Source organism: Somniosus microcephalus, unplaced genomic scaffold (genome assembly GCF_052327205.1).
Source record: "Somniosus microcephalus isolate GS21.2 unplaced genomic scaffold, FLI_Smic_1.0 unresolved_chr3, whole genome shotgun sequence".
Lineage (NCBI taxonomy): Eukaryota > Metazoa > Chordata > Chondrichthyes > Squaliformes > Somniosidae > Somniosus > Somniosus microcephalus.
Window position 1 is genome coordinate 8797362 of NW_028225181.1, and position 19311 is coordinate 8816672.

Genomic DNA, 19311 nt, shown 5'->3' on the forward strand with positions numbered 1-19311 from the left:
AATCTAAAAGATGAACTGCAACAAATCGCCAATGGTTTTTCGACAGCACCGCCATAACACACGACCTCTACCACCTGGAAGGACTAGGGTAGCAGCCACATGGTAACACCATCACCCCCAACTTCCCCTCAACACCATCCTGAATTGGAAATATATTGCAGTTCCTTCATTGTCGATGGGTCAAAATCCTGGATCTCTCTCCCTAACAGCACTGTGGGAGTACTTTCAAGGCACTGACTAGCGGTTCAATAAGGCAGCTCACTACCACGTTCTCAAGGACAATTACATATGGGCAATAAATGCTGGCCTTTCCAGTGACGCCCACATCCCAGTAACCAATAAAGTAAATCTTGGTGAACCTGGCATTGAAATGCTATGTTTGAGGCGGGAGCTGGCAAATCTACGCTGTCCAGTGAATGAAATTTCTGGATTGAGGCAGGAGGAGTGTAATATAGTCAGCCCTATGGTTGAAATACTGTAGTGTATGTACATTTACGAGAGAACTACTTTTACAGCTCCTGTATACTGTAGTACTGACTGTGACCACACTTGTTAATAAGCCTTGAGCATGCCTCTGTAACCCCAGTCTTGAGACTAACCTACTTCAGTAAGCACCTGTTGATTGTTAAGTTACAGCATCCGTGTAGTTATTTGAAAACACCATGCTCTCAGAATCACAGACCTAACAGTGGCGACGAGTGTCGATTCGAATCTACCTGCAACTCTGCATTTCCCTTCAAGGATTCGCTCCGGGAGGGCGGTGGAAGAAAGTCGAGGCCGGAAGCACGGGCGTCGACCACGAGCAACCGCCCAGTCATCCGGCAGAGAGTGAACATCGCAAGGGAGGCTGTTGAGAGCCGGGCTTTTTTCCCCAGCCACGACGATCCAGCAACAGACTGACAACAGGACAGCGGCGGCTGGATCCAACCGACGGCAGAGAAAAAGCCGAGCAGCGTCAACGGGGTAAGAGAGACGGTGAAGCACACAGGGCGCAGCCGGGGGTTGAAAACCGAGCGGCGTCGAGGAAAAACGAAATGGAGATAAAGAGGGTAAAGCAGCAGCCGGGTTCAGGACCGAGCGGTGGAAACGGGAAAGGCGCACAAAAAAAAAAAAAAACGCGCAGAGCACAGCCAGGTCTCAAGGGCTAAACAGTGTCTGCGGGGAGAAGAAGGAAGAGCGCGGGAGATGGCATTTTTAGAAGCCGCAGTGGAGAAGAAGGGTGAGCGCGGGAAAAAAGGAAAGCATGGGAGACGCCATTTTATGCCAGCGGAGAGGAAGGGGGAGCGGGGGAGACGCCATTTTTGACAGTTAAATCACACACAGGGATGCCGAAGAGTGGCAGTATCTCTATGTTCGACAATGAAGTCGAAGATTGGGCGACATATGTGGAACACATTGAGGTGTACTGCAGGGCGAATGAAGTGCCAGATGCGAGGAAAGCACCGGTTTTGTTAAATTCCATGGGTGCAAAAACTAATGGCTTCCTGCAAAACCTAATAACCACAGAGGAGCCTGTGGATAAGAATTTCGGAAGCATAGTAGAAATCCTACAGAACCACTTAAACCCCACACCGCTGCTGATAGCAGAAAGATTTAAGTTCAACAAAAGGAACCAGCATAAAGACGAAAGTAATGCTGAGTACTTAACGGAATGGTGCAAGCTATCGAAACACTGCCAGTTTGGAGTGGGACTAGCAGATACGTTAAGGGATAAGTTTGTGTGTGGGCTTCAAAGTGAAGGAACCCAGAAACGGATTCTGTCAGAAAAGGATCTTACGCTGGACAAGGCTTTCAGCATGGCAGTATCACATGAAGCAGCCGCAAGGGGCGCTGCAGAGATACCATGGAGACCACAAGAATATGGCACCAATGAAATGTCATATGGAACAGGGAAGTGCTATCGCTGTGGCAGAACAACACATGACCAGATGGATTGTTGGTTCAAGGACCAAGTGTGCAGACAGTGTGGAAAAGCCGGACAAATAGCAAGAGTCTGCAGGTCAGGGAAGAAAACCAACAGCAAGAAATCTCCACAGGAGAAGTACAAAAAGGTACATAAGGTGATGGACAGTAGTTCAGACGAACAGAAAAGTGATACAGACTCCGGAAGCAAGGAGCTAGCTTGTCTGAAACTACATAAGGTAACCAAAACGGAGGATCACCAGACTATCTGGGTCGCACTCAAGATAGACTGAGTCCAAGTGAAAATGGAATTGGACACAGGATCAGCCCTAACAGTCATAAACCAAAGGGACTACAAGCGGCTATTTTCACACATACCCTTGAAAGCTACAGAGATTGTCTTGAAGATGGACACGGGGCAAAAAGTCTACCCCAAAGTAAAAATAAGGGTGAAAGTGATATACAAAGGCTAGGAAATACCTAAAATGGACCTATATGTATTGCCAGATGGAGGACCACCACTACTAGGACGTGAATGGATCCGGAAGATACAATTATATTGGCATTCCATACAGGCACTGAAGGTTGAGGCCAAAAAGGATGATGACGTCACACCTGGACGACTGTCAAAAATGCTAACTGATGCAAAAGAAGTGTTCCAGGAGGGACTCGGAACACTAAAAGGCATAACATCAACGATTAAAATAGCGGAAAATGCAAGCCCAAAGTTTCTTATGGCCAGACCAGTGCCTTATGCGATCAGACCAGACGTCGAAGCAGAGCTGGAAGGGTTGGAACGTTCAGGAGTACTGTCCAAAGTAGACTGGAGCGAGTGGTTCCTGTAGTGAAGAGGTCGGTGAGTAATACGCCTGGGGAACCAAAGAAGGTCCGCATCAGTGGGGAATTTAAGGTGACAGTGAACTCAGTCCTTCGCACGGCACAATATCCACTTCCACGAATTGAGGATATTTTCGCCTCACTATCTGGAGGTAAATACTTCACCAAAATTGAACTAGCCCAGGCGTACTTGCAAATGGAGGTAGAAGAAGCCTCGAAACAATACCTCACGATCAACACTCATAAAGGTCTCTACTAATACCACCGGCTGGTGTTCGGGGTAACATCGGCTCCGGCTATTTGGCAAAGGTCGATGGATCAAGTCCTGCAAGGGATTCCAGGGACCCAGTGTTATTTGGACGACATGCTGGTCACGGGTAAAAATGACAGTGATCACCTCGCCAACCTGGAGAAGGTGCTCACTAGATTAAAGGAATATGGGCTACGAGCTAATCGCCACAAGTGCGAGTTTTTCCAGAAGCAGATCTCGTATTGTGGCCACGTTATCGATGAAGAGGGGTTACATATGTCCCCTGAAAAGGTTGAGGCAGTAGTCAAGGCTCCAGCACTGGATAATGTGTCACAACTGAGGTCGTTCCTCAGGCTGGTAATCTACTACCATAAGTTCTTACCAAATTTGTCTACGGTATTACACCCACTGAACACCCTACTGCAAACAGGGGTACAATGGAAGTGGAATGACGAACGTAAACGAGCTTTCCAGAAGTGCAAAGAATTGATCACATCAAAAGAGGTGTTGGCATGTGATGCATCGCCCTATGGTATTGGAGCGGTGCTGTCGCACAAATTCCCAGACGGGTTGGAGAGGCCAGTAGCCTTGGCGTCTCGGTCACTAACGTCAGCTGAGCGTAACTGTGCCCAGATTTACAGGGAGGCCCTCAGCCTCGTATGGGGAGTAAATAAATTCAACCACTATCTGCATGGGCAGAAGTTCACCTTGATGACTGATCACCAACCACTTGTCTCCATCTTTAATCCAAAGAAGTGCGTTCCGGTGATGACTGCACAACGGTTACAAAGATGGTCCCTTTTTCTAGGGGCGAACCAATATGAAATATAATATAAAGGCACGAAACAGCTTTGAAACGCTGATGGGCTATCACGCCTGCCACTGCCTACTGTGGAGGAAGCACCAGCAGTGGAACCTATCGAGATATTTTATTCGTCAATAATTGAATGATTGCCAGTAACTAATGTGGATATAGAGAAGGAGACCCGCAATGATCCGACACTGTCTCGGGTATTTGATTTGACAGTGAGGAATGGCCAACACATGGTGACTCACTGTTGTCAGCATTCTCATCCAGAAGAGAACAGCTGTCAGTATGCCAGGGGACAGTGATGTGTGGATCCCGAGTGGTGATTCCACCCAAGTTAAGGGAGAGAGTGCTAAATGAGCTTCATGAAGGTCATCTGTGAGGGGTGAAAATGAAAAGCCTTGCTAGGGCTTATGTGTGGTGGCTGGGGATCGATCACAAATCGAGGACCTAACCAAGAGCTGCTCAGGATGCCAGAAGGTCCAAAATGCACCACCACATGCCCCTCTACACCCATGGGAGTGGCCCTCCTCTCCATGGCAACGGGTGCATATTGATTTTGCTGGTCCATTCATGGAATCAATGTTCCTAATAGCAGTGGATGCTCACTCGAAATGGCCTGAGGTGATACAAATGTCCTCAACCACTACAGAGAAAACGATTGCAGTCCTACGGACCATATTTGCCAGGAACGGCTTGCCAGAGCAGATTTGCTCTGATAATGGACCACAGTTTGTGTCCGCAGAGCTTCGGAAATTTATGAGAAGGAATGGGGTAAGGCATTACACATCCGCCCCGTATCATCCAGCCACAAATGGATTGGCTGAGAGGTTCGTACAAATGTTTAAAAAGGCGATAAAGGCCATGTGCGATGACGAAATTCCACTACAGCATAAGGTGGACAATTTCCTATTAGCCTACAGAAATGCGACACATGCAGTTACCAACCAGACCCCGGCCATGATGTTCTTTAACCGAAGGTTGAGATCTCGTCTGGATTTGCTCAGACCCAATGTGTGAAGAAATGTTAAGGATAAACAATTCCAGCACATCAATGAAAAGCCGACAAGGAGCTTCAATGTAGGACAACCACTCTTGGTCCGTGACTACCGAAGAGAGAAATGGCAACCCGGAATGATATGCAGAAGGCAGGGGCCATTAATGTACACAGTGGATGTCGGGGAGAACATTGTGAGATGCCACGTCGATCAGATATTAGCGTCACAGGAATGAGTCAACCCCATGTCTCGAGTACCTGCGGATGAACCTGACATACTGGTAGCATCTACCTCAGAACCAGTAGCAGTGTAAACTGATGAACTAACCGACGAAAAGGGGCCAGAATGGCCTCTGCACCAAGAACAAGAACCTCAGGGAAGGCGCGATCCAGAAAGGATCAGGAAGCCACCCCAAAGACTGAATCTATAAATGGACTATTTTTGTTTAATGTGCATGTTAAAGTGTTAATTGTTATTTGAATATTATGGGTACTGCTAATCAAAAAGGGGAGGAATTGTAGTGTATGTACCTTTAAGAGAGAACTACTTTTACAGCTCCTGTATACTGTAGTACCGGCTTTGACCACACTTGTATATAAGCCTTGAGCATGCCTCTGTACCCCCAGTCTTGAGACTACCCTACTCCCGTAAACACCTGTTGATTGTTAAGTTACAGCATTCGTGTAGTTATTTGAAAACATCATACTCTCAGAATCACGGAGCTAACAAATACCTTGACTGAGGTGGGAGCAGGGAAATCTAGGCGGTCCATGGAATTACATTTCTTGATTCAGATGGGAACAGTTTAATCTGGGCGGCTGTGAAAATGAAATAACTGGACTGAGGAGGGAACAGTGTAATGTAGGTACCCTGGGAATTGAATTCCGTGATTGAGGAGGTATCTGTGTAATCTAGGCGGCCCAGAGAAATAAACTCCTGGCTTGAGTTGGGAGCAGTGCAATCTACCTGTTACAGGGAATAAAATTCCTGAACTCAGATTGGAGCAGTGTAATGAAGGCCTCCCTGGCAATGATTTTCCCGGAATTAGGTGGGTCAGTGTAACCTAGGCGGTGCAGGGATTTAAAACCCTAGTCTGAAGCGGGAGCATTGTATCTAGGTGGTCCGGGGAATAACATTCTTGTACTGAGGTGGGAGCAAGGTATTTGAGCTGGAACTAGGAATGCAATTCCTGGATTGAGGAAGGAGCAATGCAATCCAGCCGGTCCTAGGATTGAAATTACTGAACTGAGGTGGGAGCAGTGTAATCTAGCAAGCCTGGGAATGATATTCCTGGACTAAGCCATCAACAGTTTAATCCCGGCAGTCCGGGGAATAGATACAAAGTAATCTAGTTAGCCCAGGGAATGTAATTCCTGGGTTGAAGCCGGTACAGTGTCATGTGTCATTACAATCTTTCCATCACTGAGTTCATCGCTAAGATCCTGCCGTTTAGGAACGTTTATTGATGGTGAATATCTTTAACCTGATGGTCTGGGTTTGAATAAATCAGATAACAAGTTTGGGGCAATCCTGCCTTCTTCCTTCTTTTATTCAACCAGTTTTCTGTAACTTGCTCGTCAATTGTTCTCGGGTTTTGTTCAAAACAGAAAGAGAAACTCCATTCTCTTTGTTCTATCTGTAATTTATGGGGGGCTGAAATATTCCGCATTCACTCACTTTTAACATGAAACTGTGTACAATATCGTTAGATAGATTGTGTTGCAGTAAAGTGTTGTTGTAACAAGAATCAATTAATCTGTTTGTTCAATGACTGTAATTAATGCCAGTTACAGTGGGACCTAATGATGTCACTGGGGGATTTTGCTCTGCTATAAATAAGGAGCTCCCTTCATACAGTCAGCACGCTGCCTCCAGCACAAAGACCACCAGCGACTCACAGAATGGAAGACATGGCTGTGCCACCTCCCCCGCCACCGCCCCTTCCAGATAATTGGCTTGAAAATATGCAGACATTAAAACTATGTTATGAAATACGAAAGATTTACTATCCCCTCCTCGCTGTTGTTGGTGTTCCGAGTAAGTATCAATGCCCAGTTATAAATTGCATAATAGTAAGAATTTATATTACAGTGTAATATGATTTTTTTTATTAATGATATTCTGTGTTTCAATTTTTTGAATCATCTAAGTCGTATGAATGCAAGTCTTTCTTTCTTTATGTCGTTGTTAATGCATGGGTTGTTGTACAAAAGTGCTCGAACAGCCTCACTACAGTTGGTGCTCCAGTTAAGACTTAATTCTGTAAATTATGTATAACAGAATTACTAATCTTGTAATTTTCTCCACAACCCCGGCAGCCCTCGCTGCTGTTGGTGTCCCTAGTACGTCTCTGTACCCAGCTTTTAATTCTGTAAATAATGCTGAACTGTATTTCTTTCCTTCTTCCAATATTCCTTGTCATTCCCCATGCTTTCGGCGCCGCTGTACGCTACTAATTCTGAACGTGATATGGTGTTACCTAAATTGCAATAGTCTATGTTCATTTCAAGCAAAAATATCGGACCCGGACTCATTATTTAACGAATTTACTTCTGTTATCCACACTGAACTTTTCTATCAGATCAGAAGAATGTTTGCTTGGTTTAGGAGACTTAGCACCTAATGGCAAAGGTCATCGACCTGAAACAGTAACTCTGTGTCTCTCTCTCCACAGGTGCTGCCTCACCTGCTGAGTATTTACATCATTTTTTTGCTTTCATTTCAGATTTCCAGTATCAGCAGTATTTTGCTTTTGTTTTCGTCTGATGCTCGGTATGGTTATTTAAACAGTGTCATAGGAAGAAAATCCTGGCAGGCCATATACATGTCTTTAAATGTGTGAAATATCAGCTAATCATTCAGTTCCAGTTACTGACTCCTTTTCCACCAACTCCAGTTCTGCATTAATGGCACTGCTTCTATAGGTTGGAATGAGATTACAAGTATAATTTATATTCTCATAAAATGTTCATTTAGCCAGATTTCAATAGTTGATTGCAATTTTGATTTGATTTTACAATTGAGTCAAATACCCATCTGTCACATTTCAGTGGATCTCTGAGACCCAGAGTGGTTCTCTATTGCCTCCTGCTGTACTTCAGGATAAACAATCGCAGCTGAGGTAAAGATAATCCTTTGATATTTTCTCTTCTAATATTTTCTGCACATAGTTGGAAACCAACGTGTGAAATATAAGGATAATAACTATCTCCGTTTGTGTTCAGATACTTAACAAAACCGTTCGGCAGCACATTGCCTGTTGGATAATTCAACTGAATTCGATGTTGATAAACACATTTACTGAGGCATGCACTGTCAAATATAACTATTTATTATAATTTAGATTATTTGAAAATATTCCTTTCAATGAGCTACAATTTGTATGTTTCAAAAAAATGCGATAATCCCAATCTTCAAAGCACCTCTACAGCCTTTTTGTCTTCATAATGGCAATTCACTTGTATTTATCTTAACATTATCGTATTACATTCGTACATTTTAAATACAGTTGCCTGTAATTATTGCACGCCATCTTTGCAGTTTCTGTATGTTGCTATTGAAGTCATTTACTGTTCTATATATAAAGGATGGTCAAACCAAGATCAGCAATCCAAGCGGGAATTCAACATACCTTACATAGGGCATTGAAGCTAACTGCACCTCTGAAAATGCTGACTGATCCTGGGACACGAAGTCTTGTAAGAAAATAGGAACATAGGAATTGGAGTAACCCATTTATCCCCTCAAGCCTGTTTCGCCATTTAATGAGATAATGGCTGATCTGCGACTTAACTCCATATACCCGACATTGCCCCATATCCCCTAATAAATCTGGTTAATAAAATCTATCAATCTCAGATTGAAAGTTAACAATTGATCTAGCATCAATTTCGGTTTGCGGAAGTGAGTTTCAAACTTCTACCACCCTTTGTGCTTAGAAGTGTTCCTGATTTCACTCCTGAAAGGTCTGGCTCTAATTTTTAGATGCTGCTCCTTAGTCCTAGAATCCCCAACCAGGGAAAATAGCCTCTGCCTATCTACCAATCTGTCCGTCTTAATATCTTGAAAACTTCGATCAGATCACCCATTTACCGTCTAAATTCTAAAGAATTCATTCCTAATTCGTGTAATTTCTCCCCATAACATAACCCTTGGAGTCCGGGTGTCATTCTGGTATACATACGCTGCACTTCCTCCAAGCCCAATATATCCTCCCTAAGCTGTGGTGCCCAGAAATGCTCACAGTACTCCAGATGTTGTCTAACCAGGTCTTTGTGTAACTGCAGCATAACCTCTACCGCTTGTATGCTCGTGCTTTAGGTACAACATCCAGCATTCCATTAGTGTTTCTGATTATTTTCTCTACCTGTCGATGATATTTTAATGATCTTTATAGATGCTCCCCCGCTCTTTGGACGGCCACTCTTTTTACCTTTTCACCATTTAGAAAGTACACTGTTCTATTCTTTTTATGTACTAATTGGAAAACATCACATTTGACAACGTTAAAATCCATTTGCTACAGTTTTGCCCATTCATTTAACCTATCGATATTCCTATGTAATTTCTTGCTTTCATCTACACTGCCTACATTGCTGCCTAACGTTGTGTCATCCGCAAAATTTGGCGATATGACGTTCTATGCCATCATCTACGTCGTTAATAAACATTATGAATATTTGAGGCCGTATCTGGTGGTTGGAATGTGTCACACTTTAGAGTCATTACTTTATTTGTTACTCTCATTTTATTGACGTTAACGTTATTGAATAACTGTCTCTGATTCAATATTAATTTCCTTGGGATTTGCGGCATGCTATGCTCTTCATCTACTGTAAATACTGACACAAAGTCTTTTTTCAACTAGTCGGCCATTTCCATATTATCATTAACAATATCACCGCTTTCAGATTTTATGGGTTTAGCATTGCTCCTGACTACCTTATTTTCCTAATATAATTGTAAAAATTATTTGTGTTGATTTTGATATACCTTGCAAGTTTCTTGTCATAATACCCGTTGTAGCTATTTTTATCTGTTGTGTTACCCTTTGCTGTTCTTTGTATCTTTCCCATTCGCCACCATCTGTGCTACGTTTTGCATTTTTATAGGCTTTGTCTTTTATTTCCATGCTGTCCCTTACGTCTTTAGTCGTCCAGGGCTGTTTTTGACAAATAGAACCCGTGCCCCTCAGGGGTATAAACTGGTTCTGTATCGGATTCATTATTTTTGAACATTCCCACTGATTGTCTGTTGTTTTGCCCATTAACAGCTTTGCCCAGTTGACTGTGGACAGTCTCTGCCTCATCACGTTGAAGTCGGCCTTACTGAAACCTACAAACTTAGTAATGGTTTTGCGTTTCTCTTCATTGAACTCGATCATGTTATGATCACTATTAGAAAAAGTTTTCCACACCGTTAGGATTTTAAGTAAATCTGGCTCACTAGTAGATTACAAATCTAACATGCCAAGCCGCTTGTTGGTTAGAGAGCCTATTGTTAGTGAACACTATCCCTGACAAACTCAATAAATTCACTACCTTTCTGAAATTTGCTAATCTGCTTTTCCCAATCTATTCCTGAGATGCTCCAGTCCTTTGCATCCCTGCTACCTCAGCTGTTGCTTATTTTATGCTGGGCTAAAGGTAGATCTATCATTTCATCTCTCATTGAACAAACATCTGTTACTTTCATGTATTTATTCTCATTTCATTTATTGATTCATTATTCTGACAAAAACGACTCAGAGCTTCAAAGGTAATATAATTAGATTATATCAATGAATGTCGGTAATTAATTGCACATTTCACACCGAATTGCATTAAACTGCTCTTTTTGCTGTCAGCCTAATATAAAACTTCCCCGTGTATTTCCCTTCCACACAGTTAACTTAATAACCATTGTGATCCTGTCTCGGGGAAAGTGCGGTCTCTCCACATGTGTCACTCACTACCTGGTGGCCATGGCAGCGGCGGATCTACTGGTCGTTATCATCGATCTGATATTGAGGCAGATTCCGATGTCTTATAAGAAACCGTTTGCACCTGTCTATTCTATCCCCGTGTGCAATATCCATGCCGCCCTGCTTTATGCAGTCACAGACTGTTCTGTCTGGTTCACTGTCACCTTCACCTTTGATCGTTTTGTGGCAATTTGTTGCCAGAAGCTGAAAAGAAAATATTGCACCAAGAAAACGGCGGCTGTGGTTCTAGGAACAGTGACTGTGCTGAGCTGTTTAAAGAACGTTTTCTGGTATTTTATGTTGTCACATGAATATGGGCTAGCGAACACCCCCTGGTTTTGTGATGTAACATTCGAATTTCAGTTTTCACCGGCCTGGGGGGCAATCGAGCTCCTTCATCATATTCTCACCCCGGGTGTCCCATTTGTCGTGATCCTGCTGCTCAATGCTGTCACCATCAGACACATTTTAGTGTCCAGCAGAGCCCGCAGGAGACTCCGGTGTCCCAGCAGTGGGGAGAGTCCCAGAGACCCAGAGATGGAGAGCCGAAAGAAATCCATCATTTTACTGTTTGCTATTTCGTGCAATTTCATCCTGTTATGGTCACTGCTTATGGTGTATTCTATATATAACCGGGTGTGGCGATTGGTTGATTATGTTGTATCTCTACCTATATATTTTCCAGATTTGGGACAAATGCTCCAGCTCCTGAGTTGCTGCACAAACACTTGCATTTATGCCGTGACACAGACTAGGTTTAGACAGGAGTTGAAAAATGTGGTGAACTATCCCTTTACTTTAATTGTAAAACTCATTAAAGGATGAGAATAACTGAAAAAGTTCCTGCATCAGAACTGAATCCCGCCTCATATTCTGTCCGACCCTATCTCACCTGCGGGGCCAGTGATATATGTTAGTACTAGCTGGGGGGGCCCAGCATTGCCAGGGCAGTTTAGAGGGCCACGCGGTTGACGGCCGGCCGCTGCCGCTCCCCCGCTGTGTGTCTCAGGCCGCGCGGTTGTTGGCCGTCCGCTGCCGCTCCCCCGCTCTGTGTCTCAGGCCGAGCGGTTGTGAGGCCCGGCACGAGTGACCCCAACTCAACTCCCGCTCTGGCGGGCCGACGCAGCTGCCCTGCTCGCTGTTGAGGAAAAGCAGGGGAAAAAAAGGCGGCTATGTTTGGGGAGGCTGCAGGATTATGTCCCGCCCGTGACGCACCGATTGGTCAAGCATCAGGTCACTGAATGGTAGGATTGGTCAACAATTACGTCACTCAACGCTAATGAGTGGTAGGATTGGTCAACCACTAATGAGCGCATTTTTGAACTTTTTTTGTATACTGTCCGAACCCTTTTGTCTGACCAAAAAGTAGTTATACCTAAGACACTCCCCTGATCATCAGCTTTCTTTTGATATAACATATGTGTAGGTACGCTCTATAACTTTTGAGTGTATAGCGGACAGACAGACAGACAGACAAACCAACCACTTTATTATTTTAGAAAAAGATACTGACCTGGATTACCAAAGTTTTTAGCTGCCCTGGCTGCTGTATAATGGCTGACAGATCCCTGAGCTGAGAACGGTTAGTCCCGCCCACACACACACCGATTGGTCAACCATCAGGTGACTGAACTGTAGGATTGGTCAATCATCACGACACAGGATTGGTCGACCTTGACGTCACTCAATGGTAATGAGTGGAGAATGAGTGGAATTTTGAAGGTTTTTTGTATAATGTGCAAACAATTTTTGTGCGACGAAAAAGTAAATACGCTTATGGCCGTTCCGGAATCGTAAGCTTTCTTTCAACGTTCTATAACTTTCAATTGTATAGCCCGACAGACAGACAGATGTACCGCTTTTACATATAGACTAGCTGGGGGGAGCCCGGCTTTGCCAGGGCTGTTTTGGGCTGGGCAGTTTAAATCGAGTGCCAGGCTTTGGGCCCTGTCTGGGTCCCTCTGTGAATCTGCTGGCGGGCAACATTTCTACCTTTTAATACCTTGAAAGATGAAAGTGAAAGTACTTATAAAACGTTTTTGGTAAATCTTATGTTATTTTTAAAAGAAAAACTAACTTTTTCAAAGCTGGATAAGGAGAGTAGTTTGAGCTGCAAGCAGTGAAACAATGGCTGGCAGATCCCTGAGATGAAAACGATTAGTCCCGCCCACACACACACTTAATACCTTGAAAGATGAAAGTGAAAGTACTTATAAAACGTTTTTGGTAAATCTTATGTTATTTTTAAAAGAGATACTAACTTTCAAAATAGTTTGAGCTGGAAGCTGAAGTCATGGCACTGAAACAATGGCTGCCAGATCCCCGAGATGAAAATGATTAGTCCCGCCCACACACACACACACCGATTGGCCAACCATCAGGGGTCCGTACTGTAGGATTGGTCATTCGTGACGACACAGGATTGGTCGAACCTTGACGTCAGTCAATCAATGCTAGCAGATAATGAGTTTAATTTTGAAGGTTTTTTGCATAAGGCGCGAACAATTTTCGTCCGACCGAAAAGTAAATACACTTACCAGCATCCCGGAAGCGTAAGCTTTCTTCGGAGGTAACGCACGCATAGGTACGCCGTATAACTTTCGAGCGCATAGCCGGACAGACGCACACCCGAGGACAGACAGAAGGACAGACAGATCGACCGCTTTATATATATAGATATAGACTAGCAATCTGCTCTCAATCATCAGCAAAGTGATGGAAGATGTCATCGACAGTGCTATCAAGCGGCACTTACTCACCAATAACCTGCTCACTGATGCCCAGTTTGGGTTCCACCAAGACCACTCAGCTCCCGACCTCATTACAGCCTTGGTCCAAACATGGGCAAAGGAGTTGAATTTCAGAGGTGGGGTGAGAGTGACACCCTTGACATCAAGGCAGCATTTGACAGAGTCTGGTATCAAGGAGCCCTAGTAAAACTGAAGTCAATGGGAATCAGGGGGAAAACGCTCCAGTGGTTGGAGTCATACCTAGCACAAAGGAAGATGGTTGTGGTGGTTGAAGGTCAATCATCACAGCCCCAGGACATCACTGCAGCAGTTCCTCAGGGCAGTGTCCTAGGCCCAACCATGTTCAGCAGCTTCATCAATGACCTTCCCTCCAAAATTAAAAATAATCTATTTGAAAAGTGTTTCAAAAAATAACCATAACGCTTAACTACAAGACCCGAAATTTTTATTTTAAAAGATAAAACCCCGAGAGAAATAATGAACTATTAACGGAGAGTTTAATTATTTTTTTAGGGAAAGACTGAAGTAAAATCTATATATAAAGAAGAGATAATAACACACCGTGCGCCGCCGCTCACCTGCTCGCTTCCCTGTCCCCTGGGATTCCTGTAGTTCCCTGTATTAAAGTTCAGGTTGTTAAGCACAGTAGAGAGAGCTTTACTCGGTATTTAACCAGTGCTGTCGCTGCACTGGCACTGTTTGATGGGGCAATGCAGAGGGAGAGTTACCCTATATCTAACCCAGGCCCCGCCCACTAATGAGCATTAGGATTGGTCAACAGCTAATCAGCGGATTTAGTCCGTTTTTTGAACATTTTTAAAAAGTAAACGCGACCACGACACTCCCCTGGTTGGTCAACCGCCTAATGAGCAGATGATGAGCGTTTTTTAAAAGTAAAGACACCTCTGACACTCCCCTGATTGGTCAACCGCTAATGAGGTTGGCAACTCACCTCACTGTTTCTCTCAACAACAGCAAAACCCTTCCAATTGGTCAACGGCTAATGAGGTTTGCAATTCACCTCACTGTTTCTCTCAACAACAACAAAACCCCCCCGATTGGTCAACGGCTAATGAGGTTTGCAATTCATCTCACTGTTTCTCTCAACAACAACAAAACCCCCTCAATTGGTCAACGGCTAATGAGCGGATTTAGTCAGATTTTTTGAACATTTTTTAAAACTAAACACGCCTATGACACTCCCCTGATTGGTCACCTCACTGTTCTCTCAACAACAACAACCACCCCCTACCACTTTAGCCAGTCAGCCCGGGAGCCCTGAACGGAAGACAATTGAGTTCCTTCATACTTGAAATGGATCACTTCATTTCTAACTGTTTATAAAACTTTTAAAAACTGAATTCATTTGTTCTTTTCCTTAGTTCCCTGTATTAAAGTTCAAGTTTATAACCACCCCATAGCTAAGACAGACTGGGGGAGAGAGAGAGGGAGAGAGACTGGGGGGAGAGGGAGACTGGGGGGAGAGAGAGACTGGGGGGAGAGAGGGGGGAGAGGGGAGAGAGACAGAGGGAAGGACAGACAGAAGAGCAATTATATATATTTAAGATACTAGCTGGGGGGCCCAGCGTTGCCAAGGCTTTTTTGTAAAACGGCAGTTTACAGGGCCGCGCGGTTTACGGCCGGCCGCTGCCGCTCCCCCACTCTGTGTCTCGGGCTGAGCATTTGTGAGGCCCGGCCCGAGTGACCCCAACTCACCTCCCGCTCCAGCGGGCCGGGAGCGGGATACAGTGCCGGAGCCGACCTGTGGGGGTTTGTTGTGCTGGCGCTGTCGCTGTTGTTATTAAAAAAATGGCAGCGACAGTTTTGGAGGCTGCAGGATTAGGCCCGCCCACACATAGAATGAAATGCCCCCCGTGATGCAAGAGAGAGAGAGAGATTGGGGGGAGACGAGAGAGAGAGGGAAGGAGAGAAAGGGAAGGAGAGAGAGAGAGAGGGAAGGAGAGAGAGAGAGGGAAGGAGAGAGAGACAGAGAGAGGGAAGGAGAGAGAGAGACAGAGAGAGAGAGGGAAGGAGAGAGAGACAGAGAGAGAGAGGGAAGGAGAGAGAGAGAGGGAAGGAGAGAGAGACAGACAGAGACAGAGAGGGAAGGAGAGAGAGAGACTGGGGGGGAGAGAGAGAGAGACGGGGAGAGAGAAAGCGTAGAGAGACTGGGGGGAGAGATGGAGAGAGAGAGAGACGGGGAGATAGAGAGAGAGAGAGAAAGACTGGGGAGAGAGACTGAGGGGGGATAGAGAGCGCGACTGAGGGGGAGAGAGAGAGACAGGGGTAGAGAGAGAGAGACGGGGAGAGAGAGAGAGTAGAGAGACTGGGGGGGAGAGAGAAGAGAGAGACTGGGGAGAGAGAGAGAGAATGGGGAGATAGAGAGAGAGAGAGAGAGAGACTGAGGGGGAGAGAGTTAGTGACTGAGGGGGAGAGAGAGCTAGGGAGAGAGAGAGAGGGAGAGACTAGGGGAGAGAGAGAGACTGGGGAGATAGAGAGAGAGACTGAGGGGGAGAGAGAGAGCGACTGAGGGGGAGAGTGAGACTGGGGTGGAGAGAGAGAGAGAGAGTAGAGAGATTGGGGGGAGAGAGAAGAGAGAGACTGGGGAGAGAGAGAGAGAATGGGGAGAGAGAGAGAGAGAGAGAGAGAGAGAGAGACTGAGGGGGAGAGGGAGAGTGACTGAGGGGGCAGAGAGAGAGAGAGACGGGGAGAGAGAGAGGGAGAGACTGGGAGAGTTGGTGAGAGACTGGGGAGATAGAGAGAGAGAGACTGAGGGGGGAGAGAGAGAGCGACTGAGGGGGAGAGAGAGAGGCTGGGGGAGAGAGAGAGATGGGGAGAGAGAGAGAGTAGAGGGACTGTGGGGAGAGAGAGGAGAGAGACTGGGGAGAGAGAGAGAATGGGGAGATAGAGAGAGAGAGAGAGAGAGAAACTGAGGGGGAGCGAGAGAGAGACTGGGGGAGAGAGACGGGGAGAGAGAGAGAGACACTGTGGGAGAGAGAGAGAGAGAGAGATGGGGGAACGGAAAGGGAGACTGGGGAGAGAGAGAGACAGGAGATAGAGAGAGGGAGAGAGAGAGAGAGTGAGAGAGAGCGAGAGACAGACTGGGGGGAGAGAGAGAGACCGGGGGGGGTGGGGGGGAGAGAGAGAGAGACTGAGGGGAGAGAGAGAGAGATGGGGAGAGAGATAGAGAGACTTGGGGGGAGAGGGAGAGAGTGGAGGGAGAGGGAGAGAGTGGGGGAGAGAGAGAGAGAGACGGGGGGAGAGGGAGAGAGTGGGGGAGAGAGAGAGAGACTGGGGGGAGAGAGAGACTGGGGAGAGAGAGACTGGAGGGGAGAGAGCGAGAGACTGGGTGAGAGAGAGACTGGGGGAGAGAGAGACTGGAGGAGAGAGAGAGAGACGGGGAGAGAAAGAGAGAGAGCTGGGGAAGGGAGAGAGAGACTGGAGAGAGAGAGACGGGAGATAGAGAGAGAGAGAGAGAGAGAGAGAGAGCGAGAGAGAGACGGGGGGGGAGAGAGAGAGACCGGGGGGGAGAGAGAGAGAGACTGAGAGGAGAGAGAGAGAGATGGGGGGATAGAGAGAGAGAGATTGGGGGATAGGAAGAGAGTGGGGGGAGAGGGAGAGAGTGGGAGAGAGAGAGAGAGAGACTGGGGGGAGAGGGAGAGAGTGAGTGAGAGAGAGAGAGACTTGGGGGAGAGAGAGACTGGGTGAGAGAGAGACTGGAGGGGAGAGAGAGAGAGATGAGGAGAGAGAGAGAGAGAGAGACTTGGGGAGAGAGGGAGAGAGTGGAGGGAGAGGGAGAGAGTGGGGGAGAGAGAGAGACTGGGGGGAGAGGGAGAGAGTGGGGGAGAGAGAGATAGACTGGGGGGAGAGAGAGACTGGGGAGAGAGAGACTGGAGGGGAGAGAGAGAGACTTGAGGGAGAGAGAGACTCGGGGAGAGAGAGACTGAGGGGAGAGAGAGAGAGATGGGGAAGGGAGAGAGAGACTGGAGAGAGAGAGAGACTGGAGATAGAGAGAGAGAGAGAGAGAGAGAGAGAGAGAGAGGGAGAGAGAGACGGGGGGGGGGAGAGAGAGAGACCGGGGGTGTGGGGGGGAGAGAGAGAGAGACTGTGAGGAGAGAGAGAGAGATGGGGGGATAGTGAGAGAGAGAGACTTGGGGGGATAGGGAGAAAGTGGAGGGAGAGGGAGAGAGTGGGAGAGAGAGAGAGAGACTGGGGGGAGAGGGAGAGAGTGAGTGAGAGAGAGAGAGACTGGGGGGAGAGCGAGACTGGGGGAGAGAGAGACTGGAGGGGAGAGAGAGATGATCTTTTTTTCCCCCATTTAGACACGACAAACACGTATCATTCTTTAAACTATCATTGTAACAGATCAAACTTAACATGAAATCCTTATATATTTCGACCTGGAATATCCAAGGTCTACGCTCTTAAATGCCCGACGGGAAGAATATGACCCCAGAGTTCCTGGATGAAACTAAAGATCTGGATATTATCATTTTACAGGAAACTTGGTATAGAGAAGGACGACACACTGGCCGTCCCCAAGGGTACACAGAGCTGGTGGTCCCCTCCAATAAATTGCCAGGAGTAACCCAAGGCAGAGACTCCGGAGGCATAATGATTTGGTTTAAAACAGAGCTTAAGAATTGCATCAAATTTATAAAAAAAGGGCGAAAACCACATGTGGCTCAAAATTGAGAGGGGGACTATCTCTAACACCCAAGATGTTTTCATTTGCGCACTCAATATCCCCCCAATGGAATCCCCGTACTTTAAAGAGGACACCTTCTCCAACATTGAGAGGGAGATTGTCCAATTCCAGGTACAGGGGAACGTGTTGATCTGTGGTGACCTCAATTCAAGACCTGGCGAAGAACCAGACTTCACCAATAATCAGGGAAGCAATTACATATTCGGGAATAACCACTTCGATATCCCTTCCCATCCATACAGGCATAACTGCGACAAGCAGACAAATACCAACGGAAAACAGCTACTGCAGCTCTGTCGAAGCCTGGGTCTGTACATTGTCAATGGTAGGTTCATGGGAGACCTCCTAGGAAGATCGACCTATTGCTCACCTCTTGGCTGTAGCACCGTAGACTATATGATTACGGATTTGGACCCATCCTCTTTCAGAGCATTCACAGTCAAACCACAAACAACACTGTCAGACCACAGTCAAATTACTATGTATCTTAACAAGGCAGAAACAACCAACACAGAAACACAACCCAGTAAACTGTACAACACCAAAAAATCATACAGATGGGCCAAAAACAGCACGGAAAAATACCATAAAGCAATTAGCCATGAATCAACTCAAGCTCTCTTGGAGACCTTTCTGGATAACATATACACTGACAATGAAGAAGGCGTAAACTGGGCAATGAATAACCTAAACAATATTTTTGATAATTTGGCAACAAGGTCAAACTTGAAAGTTCACAAGAATAAACCCAAAACAAAAAACTATGAAAAATGGTTTGACCCAGATTGCCATAACATGAGGAAAAAACACAGAAAAATATCAAACCAAAAACACGGACAGCCAGTAAACGAGGAATTATGCCTTACTTATTGTCAGACACTAACACAATACAGAAACACACTCAGAACCAAAAAAGAGCAGTATATTAAGAATACACTCAGCTCCATTGAGGAATCCATTGATTCCAACTGTTTCTGGGACAAATGGAATACATTACACAAAAAACAACACGACGAATTGGCCATTCAAAATGGAGACACATGGGAAAACCACTTTGAAAATTATATCAGAAAAACACACTAAGGCCAGAGCAACA

At 45.8% G+C, this 19311-nt stretch overlaps 1 protein-coding gene across 1 annotated transcript; it reads left to right on the forward strand.

Annotated features, from left to right (window-relative positions):
- Nucleotides 1–6661: 6661 nt before the first annotated feature.
- On the forward strand, nucleotides 6662–11778 carry LOC147091188 (putative G protein-coupled receptor 139). Its single transcript, XM_085976520.1, has 2 exons — nucleotides 6662–6832; nucleotides 10681–11778. Exons 1-2 carry the CDS (start codon nucleotides 6697–6699, stop codon nucleotides 11580–11582), a joined length of 1038 nt encoding a protein of 345 aa, XP_085832646.1. The 5' UTR covers nucleotides 6662–6696; the 3' UTR covers nucleotides 11583–11778.
- The last annotated feature ends 7533 nt before the right edge of the window (nucleotides 11779–19311 follow it).

Excerpts from the sequence above, each read along its gene's own strand:
- LOC147091188 (XM_085976520.1), top strand. The coding sequence starts at position 6,697 with ATGGAAGACATGGCTGTGCCACCTCCCCCGCCACCGCCCCTTCCAGAT. Across the intron at positions 6,833-10,680 it reads CGCTGTTGTTGGTGTTCCGA|TTAACTTAATAACCATTGTG; the intron begins GTAAGTATCAAT and ends CCTTCCACACAG.